The sequence below is a fragment of the Gymnodraco acuticeps genome, unplaced genomic scaffold (genome assembly GCF_902827175.1).
Source record: "Gymnodraco acuticeps unplaced genomic scaffold, fGymAcu1.1, whole genome shotgun sequence".
In the NCBI taxonomy this organism is placed as follows: Eukaryota; Metazoa; Chordata; class Actinopteri; order Perciformes; family Bathydraconidae; genus Gymnodraco; species Gymnodraco acuticeps.
Window position 1 is genome coordinate 352,808 of NW_022990682.1, and position 22,202 is coordinate 375,009.

At 42.7% G+C, this 22,202-nt stretch overlaps 2 protein-coding genes across 2 annotated transcripts; both read right to left on the reverse strand.

The window, feature by feature from the left end:
• Positions 1 to 595: 595 nt before the first annotated feature.
• On the reverse strand, positions 596 to 13,069 carry palb2 (partner and localizer of BRCA2). Its single transcript, XM_034230192.1, is given in 18 exon segments — positions 596 to 1,458; positions 1,829 to 2,004; positions 2,768 to 2,855; positions 3,380 to 3,496; positions 4,249 to 4,398; positions 5,114 to 5,196; positions 5,559 to 5,675; positions 5,677 to 5,714; positions 6,999 to 7,042; positions 7,044 to 7,231; positions 7,335 to 7,824; positions 8,046 to 8,929; positions 8,931 to 9,223; positions 9,725 to 11,053; positions 11,724 to 11,895; positions 11,976 to 12,035; positions 12,593 to 12,683; positions 12,992 to 13,069. Coding segments are annotated over 18 exon segments (4,599 nt in total). The 5' UTR covers positions 13,042 to 13,069; the 3' UTR covers positions 596 to 1,229.
• A 559-nt stretch (positions 13,070 to 13,628) lies between these two features.
• On the reverse strand, positions 13,629 to 21,614 carry LOC117555327 (retinol dehydrogenase 8-like). The gene is made up of 6 exons (XM_034230188.1): positions 21,414 to 21,614; positions 17,059 to 17,220; positions 16,791 to 16,970; positions 16,459 to 16,552; positions 15,073 to 15,256; positions 13,629 to 14,977 (listed from the first exon to the last, which is right to left on the reverse strand). The coding sequence occupies exons 1-6, from the start codon at positions 21,517 to 21,519 to the stop codon at positions 14,750 to 14,752; spliced, it is 954 nt and encodes a 317-aa protein (XP_034086079.1). The 5' UTR covers positions 21,520 to 21,614; the 3' UTR covers positions 13,629 to 14,749.
• Between the last annotated feature and the right edge of the window lie 588 nt (positions 21,615 to 22,202).

Sequence of the window (22,202 nt, forward strand, 5' to 3'; positions counted from 1 at the left end):
GTTTTTTCACAGGAAACAGCCTTTGCACTATATGAATCATCATTCTTGCAAGTGGCCCCCAATACACCCCAGTAGTTATTACAAACCCAAGATGAACAACCTCAGTAGTTTGACTTTGGAGCCGGGGAAGATTTAAACTGTGTGTCTTAATGTCAATAGGTAAACATTTTAAAAAGCAGTCTGAAAACAGTCAATGTGCCAATGAACCATGTAGAGTAAATCAGTCTGGCGCCCCCTGGCTGACAGATCTCCAAACAGCTTAGGTTCTTTTTAGGATTTGACAAACTGCTATTTAGGTTACAGACATTTCTCAAATATTTTACTTCCCAGTTAGTTTTTAACATTCAAAATTAAATAAAGCAACAAAAACACACCATGCATGTCTCAGGGTGAGATCATAACTATATGACCCCCCCAATTACAAATACAATATTTTACTAATATTTTAGTACATTCTAGTTCGTACCGACTGTGAAGTTATATTAGTATTGAGAATTGTAAAAAAATAGCGCTGTTATTCAAACATTATTGTGTTTTAAGCGTTTGTTGTTAGGGCAATAGAATAAACTATAGAAATACAAAAAGGAGACAAAAATACAACATATTTAAGGTTTAATGTAAATGATAAGAACAAACTTTAGCAACACTTTTCTTTCTTTTAAATACAAGACATGCAACAACATATTCAAGTAACAACAGTAAGGAACATTCATAACAGCAGCAGTAATAAAACACAAAGTTGGTTTTACAGTGGTCTAAAACGTGAAAATCAATCATTAAGTAAACACTCTCACAGAGTGTGATACTGGGGCTCTATGAACACTAACAGTGTAGAAAGGCTGAAGGAAAACAAATAGGAAGTACTAACCCTTCAATAATTCAGTCTTGTTTTCTGAGTACCAGCAGTTCAATGAGTTGTTGAATATGTGCCGTTTACCAAATCTTAGCAGAGACTACTTTATTATGCTTTTTGGGGTTTCCCCTTCCCCGTAGTGTGTAGTTTAGGTTTTTGAGCATTGGACATTTAAGCATGCAAACAGTGAGTCACAGTAGAGGCACAAAATACAAACATGAACCTGAAAATCAACAAAATAACAGGGATTACGAGACGCCACAGAACCAAATGTGATTTTGAAGTATTTTAAAAGGTTAAAATCTTCATGTAAACATTCACACAGCGATGGGCGGAGATTGCTTTGGGATAAAAGTGATCAGATCTTCAGAAAGTCTTATTGGTGGCAGAGAGAAGTCTGACTGTAGCAGTGCAGGGTGACGTCTCCGTTGTGATGTCCAGTCAGCAGCGTTCCCTCTCCCCCCCATCGAGCCAGCTGCCAGCCCTCGCTCTCGGGGGCCGGCACCATCCTGGAGGGCCCCCGGGGCCAGAGCTGCCACACACACACACAGCCGCTCTGACTCAGGCCCACCACGCTGGAGCCGCTAACGTCTGCTTCACACAGCCTGAGGAACACACACGCAGATACAGATTGTTACATCAGATAATCATAATAACCTTTATTTGTTTGGCACTTTTTGAGAACATTGCTGTAGAAATGCAAAGGCAGAACCAATAAAAAAGGTCATACAGGAGGAAAACAGATCCAACTAAACACATACAAAAGATGCAATTCAGAACACATCAAGACTTTACTGGACAGGGTGCATAGACTTAAAAGCTAGTCTATAAAAGTGTGTTTTTAAAAAGTAAAGACCAAACACATTTTGTATTTCTTCAGGCAGTTTGTTCTACAGTGCCAGTGCCCTATTAGAGTGTATAAACAAAAGTGTGTATATATAAAGAGACACACAAACACATCAGTCCTCCTCTCACCTGCCGGACCAGGCGTTGGGCGGATACAGCCGAGTAGCGAGGGTAGATTTTCCATTCATAGGGTTAATGGCGACCAAGGAGAACAGAGCCATGTTCTTACTCTCCTCATCCTTCTCTTTTACTTCTTCCTCCAGAGAGCTGAACAACTGATGCTGCAGCAGGACAAACAACACTCCCTGTGCAGCCACACAAACACACAAAGCATGTTAAACCCTATGAAGAGTGAGAAAGGTCATTTAAAGGTCACCTATCATGCTATTTTTAGGCAATAGCATGGGTCGCAGATATATACAAATATATAAAAAACATGTCTATGAAGTGTTTTGCTCAAAATACCAAACAGGTCACCCATTCTAGCCATGCCTCATATCCCTCTATTTCACTTCCTGTTTCAAAAGTGCTGATTTTGGGAATAAAGCTGTAAAAAAATTCATGCGGGACCCGGCAGCTACTGTCTAAACTAAATACTGCCGTGATGAAACGCCATATCATGGATTATCAAGGATTCTCTCTGAAACAGTTTGGAGCTCAAAGGCTTTCTCTCTTGCCGGTTATACCACAAGGTGAGTTCCTTTTTATTTCCTGCTTCTTCACACACATGCTCTCCAGTACAGGTTAGCTCTGAGTGTTAGCCATGCTAATGTAAACACCGACCATATTACGTCCAAAACAGTCGGGCATTGTTTCTGATAGCAACGTTTCTGAAAGGGCCGTGGGTCCACATTTCAGATATTACGTCATATCGGACATAAATCTGGATCAGCTCCATTGTAGCCCCGTTTTTAGAGATTTGGGTACGGAGGAAAAGAGAGAGGGTTTTATTTTCTGACGCTGCGTGAGTTCCCTGACACATATTTATGTATAAAAGACATTTTGCATGATAGGTCCCCTTTAAAGAAAACAGGCAGCACCCCTTATATGAAAAGCAGATAGACGTACACAGTAGGAGTATCCTCTGAGACAGGCCATGTGCGATAAATCTTCTCTGAGGATGATTCTCTGCAGCAGCTGCCCCGTCTTTAAGTTCCTGTAACACGGAAACACAAATAAATTAAACTGCGAACAGCAGCAACATTACACATGAGAGCCAAATATAGATATTATTCTAACCATTTATAGCATTTTGACTCGTCAATAAATACATTAAAAACATTTTTGAGTCAATATTCCTTTTTATATTTATTCATATACTTTATGTAAAAAATAGCATTTTTACCAAATACTTGGGTACTAATAGTGCTGTTAGCTTGTTTTTCTTTTCCTGTATAAGTACATTAAGAGAAATGTAAGAAGAGTATTTGCAAACACACCTCTACAGTGCACCGCCCTTTTTTTAAATAAAAACAAAATGATGTAATACCATGATCAACATTTGTATTGCATACCTTACTCAAATATTTCAAAAAGCAGCTTTGCTTAAAGAGTGTCAATGCAGTGCAGTTAATTTTAGTGTATATATGAGAAATTCCTATTTTAATGTCAAATAAGATGCCAAATGTTTTTGCTCCATTGTTCAACAGGAAGAATAATTTTGTTGAGTTTATTGCTTACCAGACAAAGAGGCGGCCGCTCTCATCAGAGCCAATCAGAGCGTTAGGAAGTCCAGCCACTGCAGCGAGGGCCCCGACACAAACACCAGGAGACACCAGAGGCTGAGGGTCCGGTGTGCTGAGGAGGAGATGAGGAGAGAGAGAGGAGGAGAGAGAGAGGAGAGGAAGGAGAGAGAAGAGCTCTCGATAGACGATATATATAGAGGGAGAGCTCTCTGTCTCAGCGCTCTCTTCGTTCCTATCGCTTTCTTTAAGCTCCTTTCATTTTCTGAGAACTCTCTCTCTCTCTCTTCTTTTCTTTAGCAGCTCTCTCTCTTTCTTTCTTTCTCTCTCGCTCTCTCTCTTCTTCTCTCCTCTACGTTCTTTTTCTTTACGCTCTAGCTCGTTCTTTTTGTCTTCTCTCGTTCTCTCTTTCTTTTCTCTCGGTCTCTCAGCTTCTTTTCTTCTCTCTCGCTTGTCTACTCGTTCTTTTCGCTCCTCTCCTACTCTCCTCTCGCTGTCTTTGCTCTCTCTAGAGAAACGAACAATTATATATCTGACACTGAGGAAATAACACAAAAGCAGACAGTGTCCAAACATCTAAGAGTCCTGAAGACTTTCCTTTTTAGTGGTATAGTTAAAGCTGCTTTCAGATTATCCGATGTTTGTTCTCCTGAGTGACATTTTATGGTATTTTATCCTATTTTGTTATTGTATTTCTGTTGTATTCTATCTCATGTCTTTTTATTTTACATTCTATCTTGTCATTTCCTAATCTTTAGCACTGTCATTCATGTTTGTTATCTGTAAAGCCCACTGAGACAAACGCGCTTTGTGATATTGGGCTATACAAATAAACTTTGATTTCATTTGACAAACTCTGAGTGTTACCTGCCGCTGTCTGAGAGCGTGAACACCTGCAGGCTGGAGCCAGACGCTGAGTGTGAGGAGGTTACCACTCTGGACCTGGACACACACACAACCGCCTGAACAACGCCGCCACAGAGCAGCAGCTGGGAGAGGCTGCAGCACGACAGCATCCTGTGCACATGGAGACACACAGGTACCTTTAACAAGCGTCAACAGCTGGGTTCCTTATAGGTCCCCTATTCTACTGTTTTTCATCAATATATTATAGTTCTCAGATATATACAGAAACATGTCTCTGAAGTGTTGAAATACCAAAACAGATCCTTGCAGCATACCCATAATCCCCTCTGTTTCAGCCCTGTATCCAAAGTGCTGATTCTCTGTTCTGTTACTTTAGATGAAAATAAGGAGCCCCTCCCCACGCCCCTCTGAGAGACATTTGGTTACAAAGAACACAATGGTGCTCTAGGAGGAGATTCAGGTGATAAGGTGGGGGGGAGGGTTACCTTGGTTGGTGATTGGCTAATGGTTACTCAAGCCAAAACAACGTTATGACATCACAAAAGTGGCCACAATCTGATCAGCTTCATTTTCAGACAGGGTTTTTTATAGAAATGGATCAGGACAAAAGAGAGAGAGAATCTTTTTTCCTGAAACGTTCAGAGTCTTCTTTACAGAGGGGACACATGTTGATGTAGAAAGAGACATGAACAAGTGGATTTTGTATAATAGGTGACCTTTAAGCAAAAATACATAGACACAGTTGGAGATTAACATGGAAGAAATATCCTCACTTTAGCTGTAGGGTCAGTTACGTGTACAGAAAACGAGTTGAAACAATGTTAGAATACAGTTTTAAATGACGGATTGAGCGTGTTGTATTCACCTCACTTCTCTGATTTCTAACTGACCCAGAGTCACACACATCAGCCCTGCAGCGTCCGGGACCGGAAACACATCGATCACTGGCTGTAAAAAAAAACATAGAAATCCATTATGCCTACGGACAATTACGGAAGATAATGTTAGGAAAATGTTATAGAATAAATTGTGCCATTTAAGAAAGGGTCACATAGGACCTTGAAACAGTACATTTCATCAATTACTTTGTGTCTTTAAACATTATGATGCATGTCCCATTTTATTTTAGGTTGACTGCTAAATGTATAAACACTTGTGCAGTGTTTGTGAAGTCACAACATTGTTCATTTACATTGATATAAACCAGAAATAAAAACAACTCCTCTTAGAAGACAAAGCCACGGAATGTATGGCGCTTGTTTTAATAACTTTGATATTCAGCAGGCATGTATTTGCACCTACACACTGACCTCATTGAAGGCCCAGGTGTGAGTCAGGCTCCAGTCAGAAGCTGCAGTCTGACTCCAGAGACACACGGCCCACTTTCCTGCTGCGGCGACACACAAACCACCGGAGGATCCACGCAGGAAGGCAAGCATCCACCAGACAGCCTCCTGCCGGGGCCTGGAAACACACACAGCATGTTTTAGATGTTACACAGATACATCCATTTCTGCAGCAAATACTTTCCGTCTTTGATTCAAACGTGGATGCTGCAGCAAAAACAAACTTTAATTAAAGGGGAACTATTGGCGCATTTCCACTGCAGCGGGTAGCCCCCGTTTAAGCGTCCTTAATCGTCCTCAAGCGGCCAGGCCGGTTTTTGGTGGCCTTTCCATATAGCGTAGCACCGGCCAGCGGGTACCTTTCCCCTCTTTTTCCGGCCCCATAAAATCGTGGTTCTATCAGACCAGGGCCAGGGCTGAACTAGTGACGTCAACACTCTCGACTGCTGATTGGTCAGAGAGAATCGTCACAAGATTGCGCGCGAGTTCATCCCTAGCGTCGCATATATATCTAGAAGCAAGCTTGCAGCATTTTTATACACAGCATTTTGTAAACGGAGGAGCTACAAAAATGGCAACGTCAAAGAAAAGCACACCGTGGTCGACCGAGGAGGAGGTGACGACGTTCCTACATCTCATTGGGGATGATAAAATCCAGCGGGAGCTCAACGGAACAACTCGAAATGTGAAGCCGATCGCCCCGCCGACACTGCGTTGCTACCCCAGGTCCTAAACTGTAATGGAAATGCGCCACGGCCTCGGACGGCCAGCGAGGCAGCCCGAGGCCTGAGCGAGGACGGTTAAACGGGGCTACCCCGCTGCAGTGGAAATGTGCCATATGACTATCTTCAAAATTCATACTTTTAACCTATGGTCCTATAGAGCCTAAACTCTTCCCAAAATCAAAGAGTGGTAAAATGTCAACTAATGATGCCATAAAGTACAAAGACGGGACATGGGACTTATCATACAGATTATAAAGGGCACTGAGAGCAGCTGGGGGAACGTTCTGAGTGTGTCGGTACATTTTCTATTTCACAACGACGATAGAATAAAGCTTATTTGTGCATAAACAAAAACATCACACAGCATCACATCTTCATTCTGGATTGTGGCCTTGAGAGAGAGTAGCTCATGTTCAGGAACATTAATGAGACTTTCCTAGGTCATGGATTTTATTTTGGTCGAATTCTTAATTTCTGTAATGTTCCCCTTTAACGGTACCTAAATACAACGTCGTACCTGCCACTATATTCTATTTTATTTTATTTTACTTGCACTTTTTTATCTGTTTCTTGTGTTGCACTGTTGGAGGAGCCTGTGACCTAAACATTTCATTGTCATAACTACACTGTAGCTATGCACACATGACAATAAAAGCCTTGAATCCTTGAATCCCACCCTTTAGCGTGTGTGTGCATCTCGTCATGTGTTCCTCTGCTGTCTCCGCCCGCCCCTCCTGAGCCCTGTGGCAGGATGCCGGAGACTGTCCTGCAGGGAGGAGCTTCAACCCTCTGGGCCCGGCTGTCTGTACACGGCGGCTCAGATGAAGCCTGGATCTGATGGATCTGGGATGGACACGGAGAGAGAGCCGGAGGGGCAGAGGGGGAGGAGGGCAGGAGGCGGGGGGGTGAGTCCTAGTGATGGCAGTGTGGGGCTGGGGAGGAGAGCAGAGGAGGGCGGGGGCAGGAGGCGGGGGGTGAGTCCTAGTGATGGCAGTGTGGGGCTGGGGAGGAGAGCAGAGGAGGGCGGGGGAAGGAGGCGGGGGGTGAGTCCTAAGTGATGGCAGTGGTGGGGCTGGGGGAGGAGAGCAGAGGAGGGCGGGGGCAGGAGGCGGGGGGGCAGGAGGCGGGGGGTGAGTCCTAGTGATGGCAGTGTGGGGCTGGGGAGGAGAGCAGAGGAGGGCGGGGGAAGGAGGCGGGGGTGAGTCCTAGTGATGGCAGTGTGGGGGCTGGGGAGGAGAGCAGAGGAGGGCGGGGGGCAGGAGGCGGGGGGGTGTGTCCTAGTGATGGCAGTGTGGGGCTGGGGAGGAGAGCAGAGGAGGGCGGGGGCAGGAGGCGGGGGGGTGAGTCCTAGTGATGGCAGTGTGGGGCTGGGGAGGAGAGCAGAGGAGGGCGGGGGCAGGAGGCGGGGGGTGAGTCCTAGTGATGGCAGTGTGGGGCTGGGGAGGAGAGCAGAGGAGGGCGGGGGCAGGAGGCGGGGGGTGAGTCCTAGTGATGGCAGTGTGGGGCTGGGGAGGAGAGCAGAGGAGGGCGGGGGAAGGAGGCGGGGGGGTGAGTCCTAGTGATGGCAGTGTGGGGCTGGGGAGGAGAGCAGAGGAGGGTGGGGGGCAGGAGGCGGGGGGTGAGTCCTAGTGATGGCAGTGTGGGGCTGGGGAGGAGAGCAGAGGAGGGCGGGGGGAAGGAGGCGGGGGGTGAGTCCTAGTGATGGCAGTGTGGGGCTGGGGAGGACGAGCAGAGGAGGGCGGGGGCAGGAGGCGGGGGGTGAGTCCTAGTGATGGCAGTGTGGGGCTGGGGAGGAGAGCAGAGGAGGGCGGGGGGCAGGAGGCGGGGGGTGAGTCCTAGTGATGGCAGTGTGGGGCTGGGGAGGAGAGCAGAGGAGGGCGGGGGCTGGGTTATGAAGGGTGCTGAGGTCAGAGCAGGGCTCAACAGGAGCTGCGAGCTGTGGGGCTGTACACACTTGTGTTGATTTCCCATCGATCCGGCTCTAGGCGATTCCCTTGAGTCTTGAGTGGGAGACTTCTCATGCAGATTCTGTACGGGAGACTCTCCTGGAGCTTCGCTGACGTTACATAACTGTTCAGCAGCGCGGCTTATAGAAGGCTCCTCGGGGGTTTCCTGTAGAGAGCAATGGAAGGAAAGAGTCTTGATGGTATCTTTGTCTTCAGTTTGGTTGTGTGTCGACATATGTTCCTCCAAAGGATGGATGACACCCGGACTAACTGTTTGTTGTTCATATAAAAGGAGAGAAGACTCTTTGATTTGAAGTTCATCTGAACACCCAATGTCATCATTATTTACTTGTTCTACAGGTCTGTCTGCAAAGCTGATGTGAGGCTGTGGTTCGACAGTGTGGTGAGTATTCAGAAGGATAGTCTCTTGCTTTTTATATTGATCAACGCAGTCACCAGCACCATCTTGAACCCCTGGCTCAGACACTGTTGAGGTGGTGCAACTCTGACACTCTATCTGGAGGTTTTCAGTCTGCTGCTCTCCAAGGGTTTCTTTAATAACTTGCTCAGGGTCTTCTGTGAAGGACTGGCTGTATTTGATTGACACATTTTGCAGGTCAGAATGTGAAGCAGCAGCGGTATGGGGTGACTTTCTGATGGTGGGTTGTGAGGCTGAGCGGCAGTGGAAGACGCCTCTCTAAGTCACTGCTAACAAAACGGCGGCTGCTTCTGCGCGTGTTGTAAGACGGCGAGGTAAAAGGTTCCACTTCCGAAGCCACGGAGACTTGGCGGAGCTTGTGCAGCTTAAGAAAAGCAAACTGGTCATCGGGGAGATGGAAATCCTGGATAGTGTCAAAGTAGTTGAACAGCGAGCCAGGAGACGGAGAGGGGAGAGGAAGCAGAGAAGGTTGGGCCGGGGAGAGGAGGGCAGGAGGAGACACTGCCCAGCTCGCTGCATCTGCAACACACCAAAGGGAAAGAACATTTAATGGAAGGAAGTAATCTCAAGATAAAGATGCAGCTTTTAAATCCACTTCAGAAAGGCTCAAATCCCTGTGTTCCCTTCAGAGGGAGTTTCTCTCCCACACACTTCCTGAAACGCCTCCTTTATTTTACTTCTGGAAAATATTGACATCACAATAAAACACTCACGCTTCTATTGGATAGCGCTCCGACCAGTGTACGTGATAGGCTAAGGGGCGGGACATCTCTAAGCGGTTGACCAATCACAACAGAGCCGGCCACAAAAATGGGGCCAACTAATCATTTGGCTGATTTAATCGTCAGATCTGTAAAGCACACATATAAATCTGATGTTTCCAAAGATGTGCCTATTACTTCATTGAAATGAGGTCATTCAACATGAAAAATCGGCGATAGAAATCCATGGCTAAGAGACAAACAGATCACAACTAAGAGAAGGCAGCCCAAACATACAGAGTCCGAATACAATCCTTACCTCTACTGCTCTGAGTGGATCTGTTGCTCCTTTCGCCGCTCGTACGAAAGATGGGAAAGACCTTCCCCAGAGGTCCAGATGCAGAGCTGGACGGATCAACCATGACCCCAGAGGAAGGCGGTGTATCTGTGCTGTTTGTGGACGCAGGCTGTGGGACGTCCTGCACCGGAGAGATAGAGGGTTTCCATCCATCAGCTTGATGAAGAGACGGGGAGGAATCCACCGGGGAGCTTGTTGCTGGGGGATCGTCTGAGGTCTTTTGTGCAAGGTCTAGCTGATTGGAGTCTAAACTGAGAGAGCACCGTGGGGTTTGAGGTCTCCCTCTTCCCCTTCCTCTCTTCTTCCTCCTCCCTCTTGCTGGCCGAGCAGAGGTGACAATAGGAGAAATCTCGCTGGAGCTCTGAGTGTTCGGCTCAGCAGGCTGTGAGTCCAGACAAGGAGCTACAGATGCAGTGTGTTGATCTGAACGTTCAGGGTTGGGTGTGTCCCGGTTCGATCCCCTGCCGCCGCGGCCCCGGCAACGTCGCCCGCCGCTCAGCTGGGAGAGAATGATAGCTTGCATGTTCGGCTGGCTCTGTGATTGGCTCATACGCCTTGTGGTTCGGACATAGTACTCTGCGGGGAAAAGTAGTCCTTCCACGAGGGTACAGGAGTCAAGGAGACTCACAGCCTTTACATCATGCCCCGATCCAACCATCTCACTTTTTTCTTTTTTGAATTCAGCTGTATTTTCAAGACTTTTTTCCGTTTCTGTTTTCTCTGCTGAATTTTGTTCATTGTCTTTATCGCTGCTGTTTTCACAAAGCCTTTTATTCCTCTGCTCTGCGCCGTTTAGTTCCCTGCCTGCAGGTGAAGGCACCAAAGAAGTTGATTCTTTTTTCCCTTCGGATCTTAACTCGGTCTCTTTCCCCCTTTGTTCTGGTTGTCCTTGTATTTGGTTTCCCTCGATATCTCCCGTTTCATTTTGCGTCGTGTTCCAGTGTGTCAGCAGCAGAGATGGAGACTCAGACTCAGTACCAGAACATAGCTCTTCACCTTCATTCACAACCTCTGTTCCCCGCGTTTTGTCTCCCCCTTCACTCCCAACCGCCATCCTCTCACTCTGCTCCTGTCCTTCCTCACTGTTGTCGTCCGTGCTCCTGCCAGCCTCGGCGCTCCTCCTCTCCCAACGCAGGCGGCTGCGTCGAGACCTGAGGCGCAGAGCGGGGCTCGACCTGTGACCTCCGGGTGTGTCATGGCTGGGAGTCAGGGTTTCAGTGCAAGGATCTTCAGAAGGGAGCAGGAACCTGATCACCTGGCTCCTCCTGGAGTTATCAGAATCCACCGGACCTGGGAAAACAATTGAAAATGTGCTACTGTTATTACAGACAAAACATTGGTTGATGCTCAGAGTGATGACGGATGGACAGGAAAGGAAGCAATCTGTGTGGCAAAATGCATAGGACGTAAAAAGAATTGACAGACATGAACATATCCAGGTGCATACTTAGCATATTGTTCTGCTGTTGTGATCATGTACATTTTCCCGTTGCCGAACAAATAAAGGATTTATGATACTGATAAATATATGTACCAATAACAAATATATTGGTGCTTAAGTGACTAAATTAGCCTCTGTTACAGATTATTTTGCCCTCTTACCTTCAACACTTATCTCCCTCGTGTCCTAGCACAATCTCCCTAGATATTTCTAAGCAGCCTACAGACACACTAACAAAAACAATAGCTTGAATGTTATCACTGCAGTCTTTGAGTGCGCTAATTTGCAGAACAAAATGGGATAACTAGGATAAAGTATAAATAAAAAAATACCGTCTCTGACCAGAGCCTTTGCATCAATATTGGATGACTTTTTATATATCTGTTATATATGTTTTTTTGCATGGTTACAGCAACCCTTTTAGTAAACAAATGTATTCCCTGTATCACTGTTAAATAAGTTCCATCATACACTCCTATCTAATTGTTACTGTAGTTATGCACGGTGAGACGGACTCACCTCCAGTGTGTCCCTCGCACTGAGCTTCACTTGTGGCGGCCCCATTGGTGGCGTTCAGTATCAATGGAGAGGGGCTGAGACGGGGGTTAGAGGTCACATCTGTGTCTTCCTGGTTCTGCTGACTGATTCTGCTCCTCACGTGTTTGCGCACTGCGTCAACACGCTCAGCACGCTGTGAGCAGATACAATATGAGTGTGAGAAAGATCATTTCTAGACAGAGCTTATAGGAGAACAGTTAAAAACTCTCTTACCTGTAGTCTCTGAGTTGTCTTGAGGTACTCCCTTTGTAACAGTGCCAACTTCCTACGAAGCTGAGTGGGAAAATGTTCAATATTTGTCAGTAGCAGCTTGTTATAGCTTTTGTCTGCCTAAACTAAAGGAATTACTTAGGCTAACCTTAACCTAAAAAAAGAAATAGGTTCACTTCAACATTTGTATTGATATACATCCTTCAGGACAACTAATCTTCAAAATTGACAATAATAGTTTTCCTCTGTTTTAATAGCTGAAGTATGATTGATAAGTATTACATATTTTCCCTCTCCCATTGTACTTGAAATGATATTACAGTAGAAATCTGGAGTGGAGGAAAATAAACCTACACATAATTTTTCATATTTAATTTTGGTGCTTTATTTTTCCATAAAAGTAACTATAAGAAGACACATCCATTATTGGTGTTTTATGTACTGTACTGTGTACAATACATGAACTGAGGCATTTAAAAAAGAAACAAAACAACAACTACTGAACATCACTGATCACACATTGATCTATCTATTTCTTTATATTGTTGTACATGTTCTACTTAAAAAACAAATTGAATTAAAGCTTCATTGTATAAGTTACAGACTAATATATACAGTACCTTTTCCTTATCATCACAGTGCAGTGTGGTCCTTAGCTGCTCATCAAAAGGCATGTTATCTCCACACGGCTCTGCCTTCTGCTCACTCGGCCTTAATCACACGCACACACACACACACACACACACAACACACACCACGAACACACATGACTTAAGGTTAAATACATCTAGGGCAGATCTAATATCTTGTAATGTGTGTTAGTTAGTGTTAGCTTAACTAAGATAACGGTAGCAGTTTGAACGTTACACTTTACTTTCATAATACTTTTAGCTTAAAGCAAAGTAAAATATTAATTCATAGACTTAACGGCTATGTTTTCTACTCACAAACGCACCCAGATAGTTGGGATGACAACGTATCCATAAATGTGTATCGGTTAATTTGTGTGGCAGACTTACAGAGGCCACGCCGCGGCGTCCATGGAAAGTATATTTTGATGTTCGATCATTCGGGGATTGATTACATTTAAATTTCCCGCGACTGTCTCAAACAGACTCGAGCAGTTGAGCTCCGACGAGTCAAACGCCTCAGAGGAAGCAGCAGGTCAATGGAAATGTTTACTCATTAAATGAACAAAAGTAAGTAAGAGTCCAGTTATATTCACAACAATATTAATTATTATGTTACTTTCATGTAAAACGTGCATTGTTTAGAAAATCATACATGTGGAAATTGCTATTAATAATATTTTACTCTTAACCTTTTCAAGCTAATTTAGAAGAAACTCCCACCCAAACAAGCTACCTTTTTCTACCCAGAGATAACTAGATTTAACTTTTACGAGATTGTATTTACCTTACACAAGCACCAACCATTTTCAAAGCACAATATAAGATCACAAATGGCCACCTCAAAGGTATACATACTTATATTGTGCCTACATCATATGTTTGAACAAAAGCAGTAATGTCAGGCTGTTAAGCATAGCAAATGGGCTAAAATGCAGAAACAACTGTATGGTCTTTCGAACAAGACATTTTAATGAGAAGGTCATCAAGTTACAACTTTCTTGAAGTCACCATTTTTAATCACACTAATAGTCTTATACAGATTATACAGATATCTTCATTTAGGATTTCGTTTGAACTCTTTAAGGAAGAGGAGACGCAGTATAAATATCAACTTTTTATTTAGAAAAAGGGGACAAGTCTTCTCTGTGGTATCTAAACATCACATTGATAAATAATTGGTAAAGTTGTCAAGATGAATGTAGATGTTGTCATCATGTGTAGGTCCATTCATTTTCTTGCATATTTTTATGCCAAAATAGTAGCTCAAAAATATTCACAGAATTTCGAATTATATATATATATACATCCATGCAAACACATATAGTACAAATTAATTACCAATTAATAAGGTGTGTAGACCAATTATTTTTGAACCAATTAAAACAGTCTGCAATGTGAGTTCCTTTGGGGCTGGTTGAGGTAAAATAATGAAACTAGGCTATACAGTATGTTATGTTTGATCTACTAATTTGGCACTCCGGTTTGGCTTAAACAGGGGTGTCCAAACTGTTTTCACCGAGGGCCACATACAGAAAAATATACGAAGGGTTGGGCCGCTCACTAGAAGTATATTGCCTCATAAGTTCAGTTGTACATTTGCAAATTAATCAAATGTAGGCGTATTTCAAGCTTGTTATGTAAATAAGTCATTGGGCTTTTTTCTTATCAACTAAGATATGTTAGAAAATGTTTCCAACTTTAATTGACTGAATTTATTTGAAAAGTGGTTTAATTAAAAGTTGTAATATATTTTAACATTTATATTTAAGAATTATAATATAAGACAAGCACAAGTTTCATTTGTGGGCCATATTCCATTATACTTTTTTTATTTGCTGAGGGCCGATTCAAAATGGTCCACGGGCCGTAGTTTGGACACCCCTGGGCTAAAACCATTTTAGATGTTGAAGTATTTCAACCTAATTGAACTCAGGTGTGGCATCTATACGTACATAAGCTACAATCTTATACAAAAAAGAGAGAATGAACAAGACTTCATAACAAAACAGACTACATTTATGCAGAGTCAAATATGGCAGGTCAAATAAGATAAACGTTTTATGTATGTATTGTTTTTTACACTGATAACACGTGCCACGGTAAGTTGTGGTCTTTACTGTGTTCTATTGTTCCCATAATACATTTCTAGTTTGGTGAAATGGTCCTGCTCCTCAGACATCCACAGGTGAGGTACTTCATGGCGGTCATGCTGACGTGCATCAGTGGACCCAGGTTGAAGAGCATGTGGTAGAAGGCATGGACAGACAGGCCTCCTGTTTCATCGGCGTATTTCAACGCTACGATGGGCGTGTACAAAGGGTTGGTCAGATTACGGAAACGTGGGCTGCTTGCTTCTATCACTTTCTTGACACACTGCAGATATTAAGAGGATGGAAAAAATAAAGATTTGCCGTCAGATTTACAGGATTAATCACAGATGCAGACAAAGACTGCTTACTGGGACTTACTCTGGCGATGTCGTCAGGCGTTTGTCCCAGTGTCTCGAAGATGTCCACAGATGAAGGAAGATAAACGTTCTTGAAGTAATTCACCGTGTCAGCATCTGCTCCGGGAAACTCCTTCTGCTGCACATCCTGAATCATTTTTGCCTCAAATTCTGTGTGCACCGGGCCCGGCTCAATCATTGACATTCTGAGGAGATAGACACACAACAAAGAGGGGATGATAACATACAAAGACTGGGGCTAGCGTAGATTAAGAGCTCTATGGGCAAATGGGTAACACTAGTGCTTCATGAATGCCTTTAAAATGTGGGTATAATCTGTTTAAATTTAAACAAATTGACAATGTTTAGACTGTGAGAACCTTGCATTTAACTGTCAGTAATCTATAGATACATAAATGATTCTCATACTCTCAGACTGCAACTATCTTAACAATATATCAGAAGATAATCAATGAATAACAATAATGAAACGCATCATTAGAGTTTTTTATTTAAATTGCACCTATCATGCTATTTGTAGGCAATAGCATAGGTCTCAGATATATAAAAAAATATAAAAAACATGTCTATGAAGTGTTTTGCTCAAAATACCAAACAGATCACCCGTTCTAGCCATGCCTCATATCCCTCTATTTCACTTCCTGTTTCAAAAGTGCTGATTTTGGGAATAAAGCTTTAAAAAATAAAATAATAATTTGATGCAAAATAAAAAAGGAGGGGTCTGAGGTCATGCGGGACCCGGCAGCTACTGTCTAAATTAAATGCTGCGGTGATGAAACGCCATATCATGGATTATCAAGGATTATTTCTGAAACAGTTTGGCGCTCAAAGGCTTTCTCTCTTGCCGGTTATACCACAAGGTGAGTTCCTTTTTATTTCCTGCTTCTTCACACACATGCTCTCCAGTACAGGTTAGCTCTGAGTGTTAGCGATGCTAATGTAAACACCGACCATATTACGTCCAAAACAGTCGGTCATTGTTTCTGATAGCAACGTTTCTGATTGGGCCGTGGGTCCACATTTCAGATATTACGTCATATCGGACGCAAATCTGGATCAGCTCCGTTGTTCCCCCGTTTTTAGAGATTTGGGTACGGAGGAAAAGAGAGAGGGTTTTATTTTCTGACGCTGCGTGAGTTCCCTGACACACAAAAAGTGCATTTTGCATGATAGGTCCCCTTTAATGTCAGATTGTTCGTATCTATTTTGGTTGTGTATAGAATTCATCTCTTAGAAACACTTTGCAAAACTCACTGAACGAACGGCGACTCTTACTAACTTTAATGCCAAACTAAACAATCTTTCAGGAGTTTCTTTAATATAGATTATTATCAGGACAATCTTCAGTTTGTTTTCTAATTAAGGAAATAGCTATAGTGGAACTCACGTGACTTTAAACTTCAGAAGCTGCACAGCCAAACATTCACAGAAGCCCTCCATCGCAAACTTGGAAGCTGCATACACGTCATTGAACACCACACCTGTAGAAAACAGAATATTTAACGACAGACAACATGACCAGGTAAATATATCTGTTCTTCTTGTTCACTGTAATGTAAAGACATCCATCTGTACTTCATTAGCCGTTCTTCAACCATCCACCCACTCTTCCATTTGTCCGTCACCAACACATGCATGCATCAGACTTACTGTCATGTCTCCCTGTACCATGAAACTTCTCACCCCTCCTCGTCTTCATCATTCATCCTGTCTGCTTACCTTGCAGCCCCATCACACTGCTGACCACGATGATGTGTCCTCCTTTCCTTCTCTTCATGTCAGGCATCACCTCCTTGATCATGCGGATCACCCCAAAGAAGTTGGTCTCAAACACTTTCTTCATCTCATCGATGGGGATGCTCTCTATCGGACCCACGAGGCCGATACCGGCATTATTGACTGGTGAGGAAAAGGAGAATAAAACAAAGAAGTTAAGTGGGAACATCACTTAGGAATGAGGGTAGGAATCCACGGTGCATTTACTCACTGAGGACATCCACGTGTCTGTCTTTGATGCCGTTAATACACTGTTTGACGGACTCATCGGTGCAGACGTCCAGGACGGCTAGAGAAAGAGTTTTCCCGTACGCGTCCCCGGCAGCTTCCACCAGCTTATCTTTACGTTTCAGATCACGCATCGTTGCTATGACTGTGAATAGGCGGAAAAGAAGGAAAGACAGAAAGTTGAATGTAGAAAATATTGTTAAGGAATGTTTTGGGTTTTAGAAAATGCCTGAATGTAATAACCAGCCATGTAAATGGTTGTAATAAGGTGAATAGAGGACCATAGTCTGTTTCACTAGGATCTAAACTCACTTTTCACTATGTATTTGTTCAGTCGTTTTTTGTGGTGTATACAACAGTTTTATTTTAACATTACTATCTTAATCTGGTATGTACAGTACAGTACATTGGTTACTTAGTATTATTTGTAGACTTCTTTTTATAAACTAAGATAACATCTGTTTTTGTTTTGTATTTCACTTTTTTATTGCATTGTTTTTTTGCACCCATGTGCTTTCCTCAGAATACACATGCCTTTGTGTGTTTTGTATTTCTAAACACATGTTATGATCCTTTGTAGATCTTAATCATTTTTCATTTCATTTAATCGTTTATTTGAAAAGGGACAATGCACATTGATGAACACTTTAAACAAACAACGCTTCAAATGTAAATACACCAGATTTCAGCTCATTTCCATCCGTAGTCCCTCACATACAACATTTAAGAACATGACATTTATAAACATCGCAAACATAAATACATGATATGCAGAAAGCATGAGCAGCATACAAGCATTAACCACTAGCAGTACAATATAGCAGCAGAGAAGATAAAAGAGCTACCTAAAGTGCAAGAGGAGATACCCCTGTATTAAAGTGCATTTAGCGGTGATTGCACATCGATTTGTTTCTCAACCATTCTCTGAGTTGACATTTGAAACTATTGAGAGTGGGACAATCCCGTATCTCAGTTGGGAGGCTATTCCAGAATGAGCTGCCTTTAATGGAGAGGACATTTTGTCCTAAAGTGGTCCGTCTGCGGTGGACTTCACAGTCTCCTCTGGTTTCTGACCTAGTGCAGCGTCCAGTGTGTTTTCTGTGGATGAATTCCCCTAAGGGAGGCGGGGCCAGTCCATGTCAACATAATCATTCATAATTTAGTTGAAAAAGCAATACTTGTGCGTTATTCAAATCCCATATGGAGCAATATTTGTGAAACAGGAAACGTGTGTTACTGTAACTGTACGATCCCGAGAAAACGTGAAGGATAATAGATATGTTTACGATAAAAGACACACGCTCACAAGTTATTGTTTTTTTGCTTTGCCACAGCTTGTGGTTTTTGCCGCTCTTATGAAGAGAGTAGCACCTCCACACTGATTTAAATATCTGAATCCTAATTGGATCTTCGTCTTGCCATGTTGACCTGTGTGCAGGCATTATTATTTCCAACATTTCTGTTTGCCAATAACTCTGCGTATAATTAAACTATTTTCATTTCTATGGGCAGCTTCCAGCGCACTATGCCTTTAGGCTGCTGTTGTAATGTGATTAGGCAACCTGCCCAGGTAAATGCGGTAACAAACAAGACAATTTTACTATCCTGAGAGTTGAACTGAGTTTACTGGCTTAGGCTTCATGTAGGCTCACGCAAAACACACATAAATACAAACATTGTGTTTCGTTAGCCAGACTCCAGTGTTTCCATATGTGTGTGTTTTACAAGTTGTTAAATAAAACATGTTCTTTTGGGCTCTGGTGCAGCACTAATACATGTTCTGTCTGAGTGTGTGTGCATACATGTATGTTTTTAGAAGAGAATATCTTCCCTGACTGATCCTGTCTTTGTGTATGTTTCCTGTCATAGGAGTGAACGGAAAGAAGGGAGTAAAGGTCATGAAGAACTCTGATAAATACGGTCAGAGACATGAGATGGTGCAAATGGAGGGTAAAGTACCACACACACACACACACACACACACACACACACACACACACACACACACACACACACACACACACACACACATACCATGTATACATCACTTCAGGGGACATACATTGACTTACATGCATTTCCTGGAGACTTAACCTAACCTTAACCATAACCAACACATGCCTAACCCTTAACCTAACCCTAAACCTAACCAAGTCTTCACCCTAAAATTAATGATTCCCCTCATGGGGACCTCCATTATGTCCCCATGAGGGAGGCGAGTCCCCACACGTGACTGTGTAAACAGATTTAGGTCCACACAAGTATAGTAATGCTAGGCCACACACACACACACACACACACACACACACACACACACACACACACACACACACACAAAACATCCCTTTCCTGGCTAAACCTGTGTTTTTTCACATTCTGATTAAATGAAATATCACAACAATGGAAAAAGCTTAGTTAGGTAAGGTAGCAAAGATAACCTTAAGAAGCCTTAATATAGACCCCTGTGCTCCTTATATATAGTTCATATGAGCATTAGTGTCTTGTCGTGGTGCACACATCACCTGCCTCCTCCATTAATAGCACAGTCAGAGCCATAATTAGCCTAAGCACGGCTATAGTGGGGCTTTAGTTATTGTCTGGTGTTACCAGAATCCTAAGAGTGTCTTAAGGTTAGGTTGTGTTGAGTTCAGAGACAGTACTATGTGTGCGACAGGAGGTAAGCTGAGTGAACATTGAAATACAAATGATGCATACCTTTTATAGGGGACTATGCAGAAATTGTTGCATGGTGATATTTTAGTATTATAATAATTATGTTAAAAGATAGGGTTTCAGACTTTTTGGTCACTATAAGATTGATTCTAAAGTACTGACTATTACTATTTTAATATATGAATTTGAGTTGGGTCAGTTGAGCGAAATAAACTAAAACTCTAAACTAAACATTTGTATTTGTTTTCAAAACACCTTCTGTGTAAGGGCTAGTTATGATATAAAATGTAGATTATGTTTAGTTTTTAGCAATGGCCTGAAAAATAAAAAACAGCCAGCAATTGGTAAAAAATGATCAAAAAAAGTTTCCCAGAATAAAACAATGCATCTCAATTTAAAAAACAAATGCCCCAATATAGCTCCTGCCTCTTGTTACAATCTTTATTATTTAATGACATTATGAAAATAATGAGGAATACAATTTATGAGAAATAAAAGCATTAAAGCATGGAGACAGTAGAGACACAAAATACTAATACAAACCTAAAACGAGCGCATAGGGCCTCTTAGCTAAAAAAGACTCATCATGATAGATTTGTTTGGCAGCCCAAGTAATTCACAAGTATTTGGCCTCTACCATCAGGTCCGTAAATCATCTGTGACTGTGAACTGTGACCTCTGACCCCCTTGTGAGGAGAGGAAATACTGGAAGCTGCAGTTTCCTCTTCAGTTTGAAAACACATCCTCAAATTTGCTCAATTTCTCGGTTTATTTCCTTTCATGAAACAGTTGTGTTATTGATTCTCAGTTATTACGTCTTAATGGGATCCTCATTTACCCTCATGTGGTTCAGATTTCAAATAATCAAAAACACTGCAAACAGCCTCTCAGTCAGCTTTAGAGGGAATCCCTGCTTGCTGGGAATCCAGATGCACAGACACAGTGGCTTTAATCTACATAATCATGTGGAGCTATAATACTCTACTGTACACAGTTCTAGTTGAGGACTGGTAGTAACAGCACACGTATAAAGGGTTTAACAAATCATGTAACAATTACAATTCAAAGTTATAACTATTTACACGTATATAAGTTGTCAATATGCTTTGGCAGTATAAATGTAGCCATATTACAAGCTACAAATAGTAAAATAAATGAACAAATCTCTCTCTTAAATTCAATTTGATATACAGTATTGCCACAGAATTGTATAATTAATGTCTGTGGGACAAAATCTATACATAAACATGTGGAGTGTACCGTTGTGTATACCGTTTGAACAAAAGCAGCATTAAGCGTAAGAAACCAGTGTGCTTTTTAAAAATCCAGAATAAAATAATATATTTCTCTCTCAAATTCAAATAAGCTTTATTGGCATGTCCATGGGAAAACACAGTATTGCCAAAGCATATTGTACGAGCTAGTAAAACAGTAAATAAACAACCCTGTTAACAATTATATGTATTTAAAAATCAAGGAAAGAAGCTGAACATAACTGATGCGTAACGTCAATCAAATACAATAAACAATATGTCTCTCACTCTCTCTCACACACACACACACACACCACACACACACACACACACACACACACACACACACACACACACACACACACACACACACACACACACACACACACACACACACACACAGGTCACCCACCGTGATAGCGCTTCTGTTCATCCTTGGCCAGCATCACGGCCATCCTGAGGCCGATGCCGGAGGAGCAGCCGGTGATCAGCACCACTTTCTGCCCGGGAGTCGCCATGTTTCTGCTGCCTCTCCACTCTGCTGTCACTCTGTCTGCAGCGGCTCTGCAGGATGAGCTGCGATTTGAGGTGAGAGCCGCTGTAAGAGGATAAGAGTCAGAGAGAGAGAGTCACATGGACACAGCGTTACAACAGTGAGATTATCTGAGGCTGGCTGCCCCGGTTAATCCCCCTGTGGGAGTATTGACTACTTTGTTTTATTCCATGACGGTGCTGTACACATGGCTTATTCTAAAATAAACAAACCATCTGACAATCTTTTCTGACCAGGAATGTGGTGAATAAGTTCACCACTTTATACTATAGTCACATGTCTGTACACTCAGCGCCGCCCAGTGGTTAACATGGTTATTGTTTAAATCAATCCACCCTCACTCTATGAATGGAATGACATGTCCTATTCATCAAAGGCAACACACATCTGGCTCCAGTATATGTGATGATGCCTGGAGACTCCTTTTATCAGAGTGTCAGAGAAGTAATAATTATGATCAGTAAAACCATGCAAAAATGTCTCTCCCTCTCTTTTGCCCACCCACGCAAACACTTGAACATTAAAGCATCGCTGACAGTCATACCTTTAAGACAACCTACTTGAAGCGAGAGGAAGGACATTTGAAAATATGCCTGGAATCCATTTCTTCTCCTTTTTCTTAGAAAAGGTGTGTGTGTGTGTGTGTGT

Coding starts and splice junctions, on each gene's coding strand:
- LOC117555327 (XM_034230188.1), bottom strand. CDS start 21,519: ATGGCGACTCCCGGGCAGAAAGTGGTGCTGATCACCGGCTGCTCCTCC. Junction 17,221..21,413: donor TGAACAGAAGCGCTATCACG/GTGGGTGACCTG, acceptor GCCTATTCACAG/TCATAGCAACGATGCGTGAT. Junction 16,553..16,790: donor CAGTGTGATGGGGCTGCAAG/GTAAGCAGACAG, acceptor TGTTTTCTACAG/GTGTGGTGTTCAATGACGTG.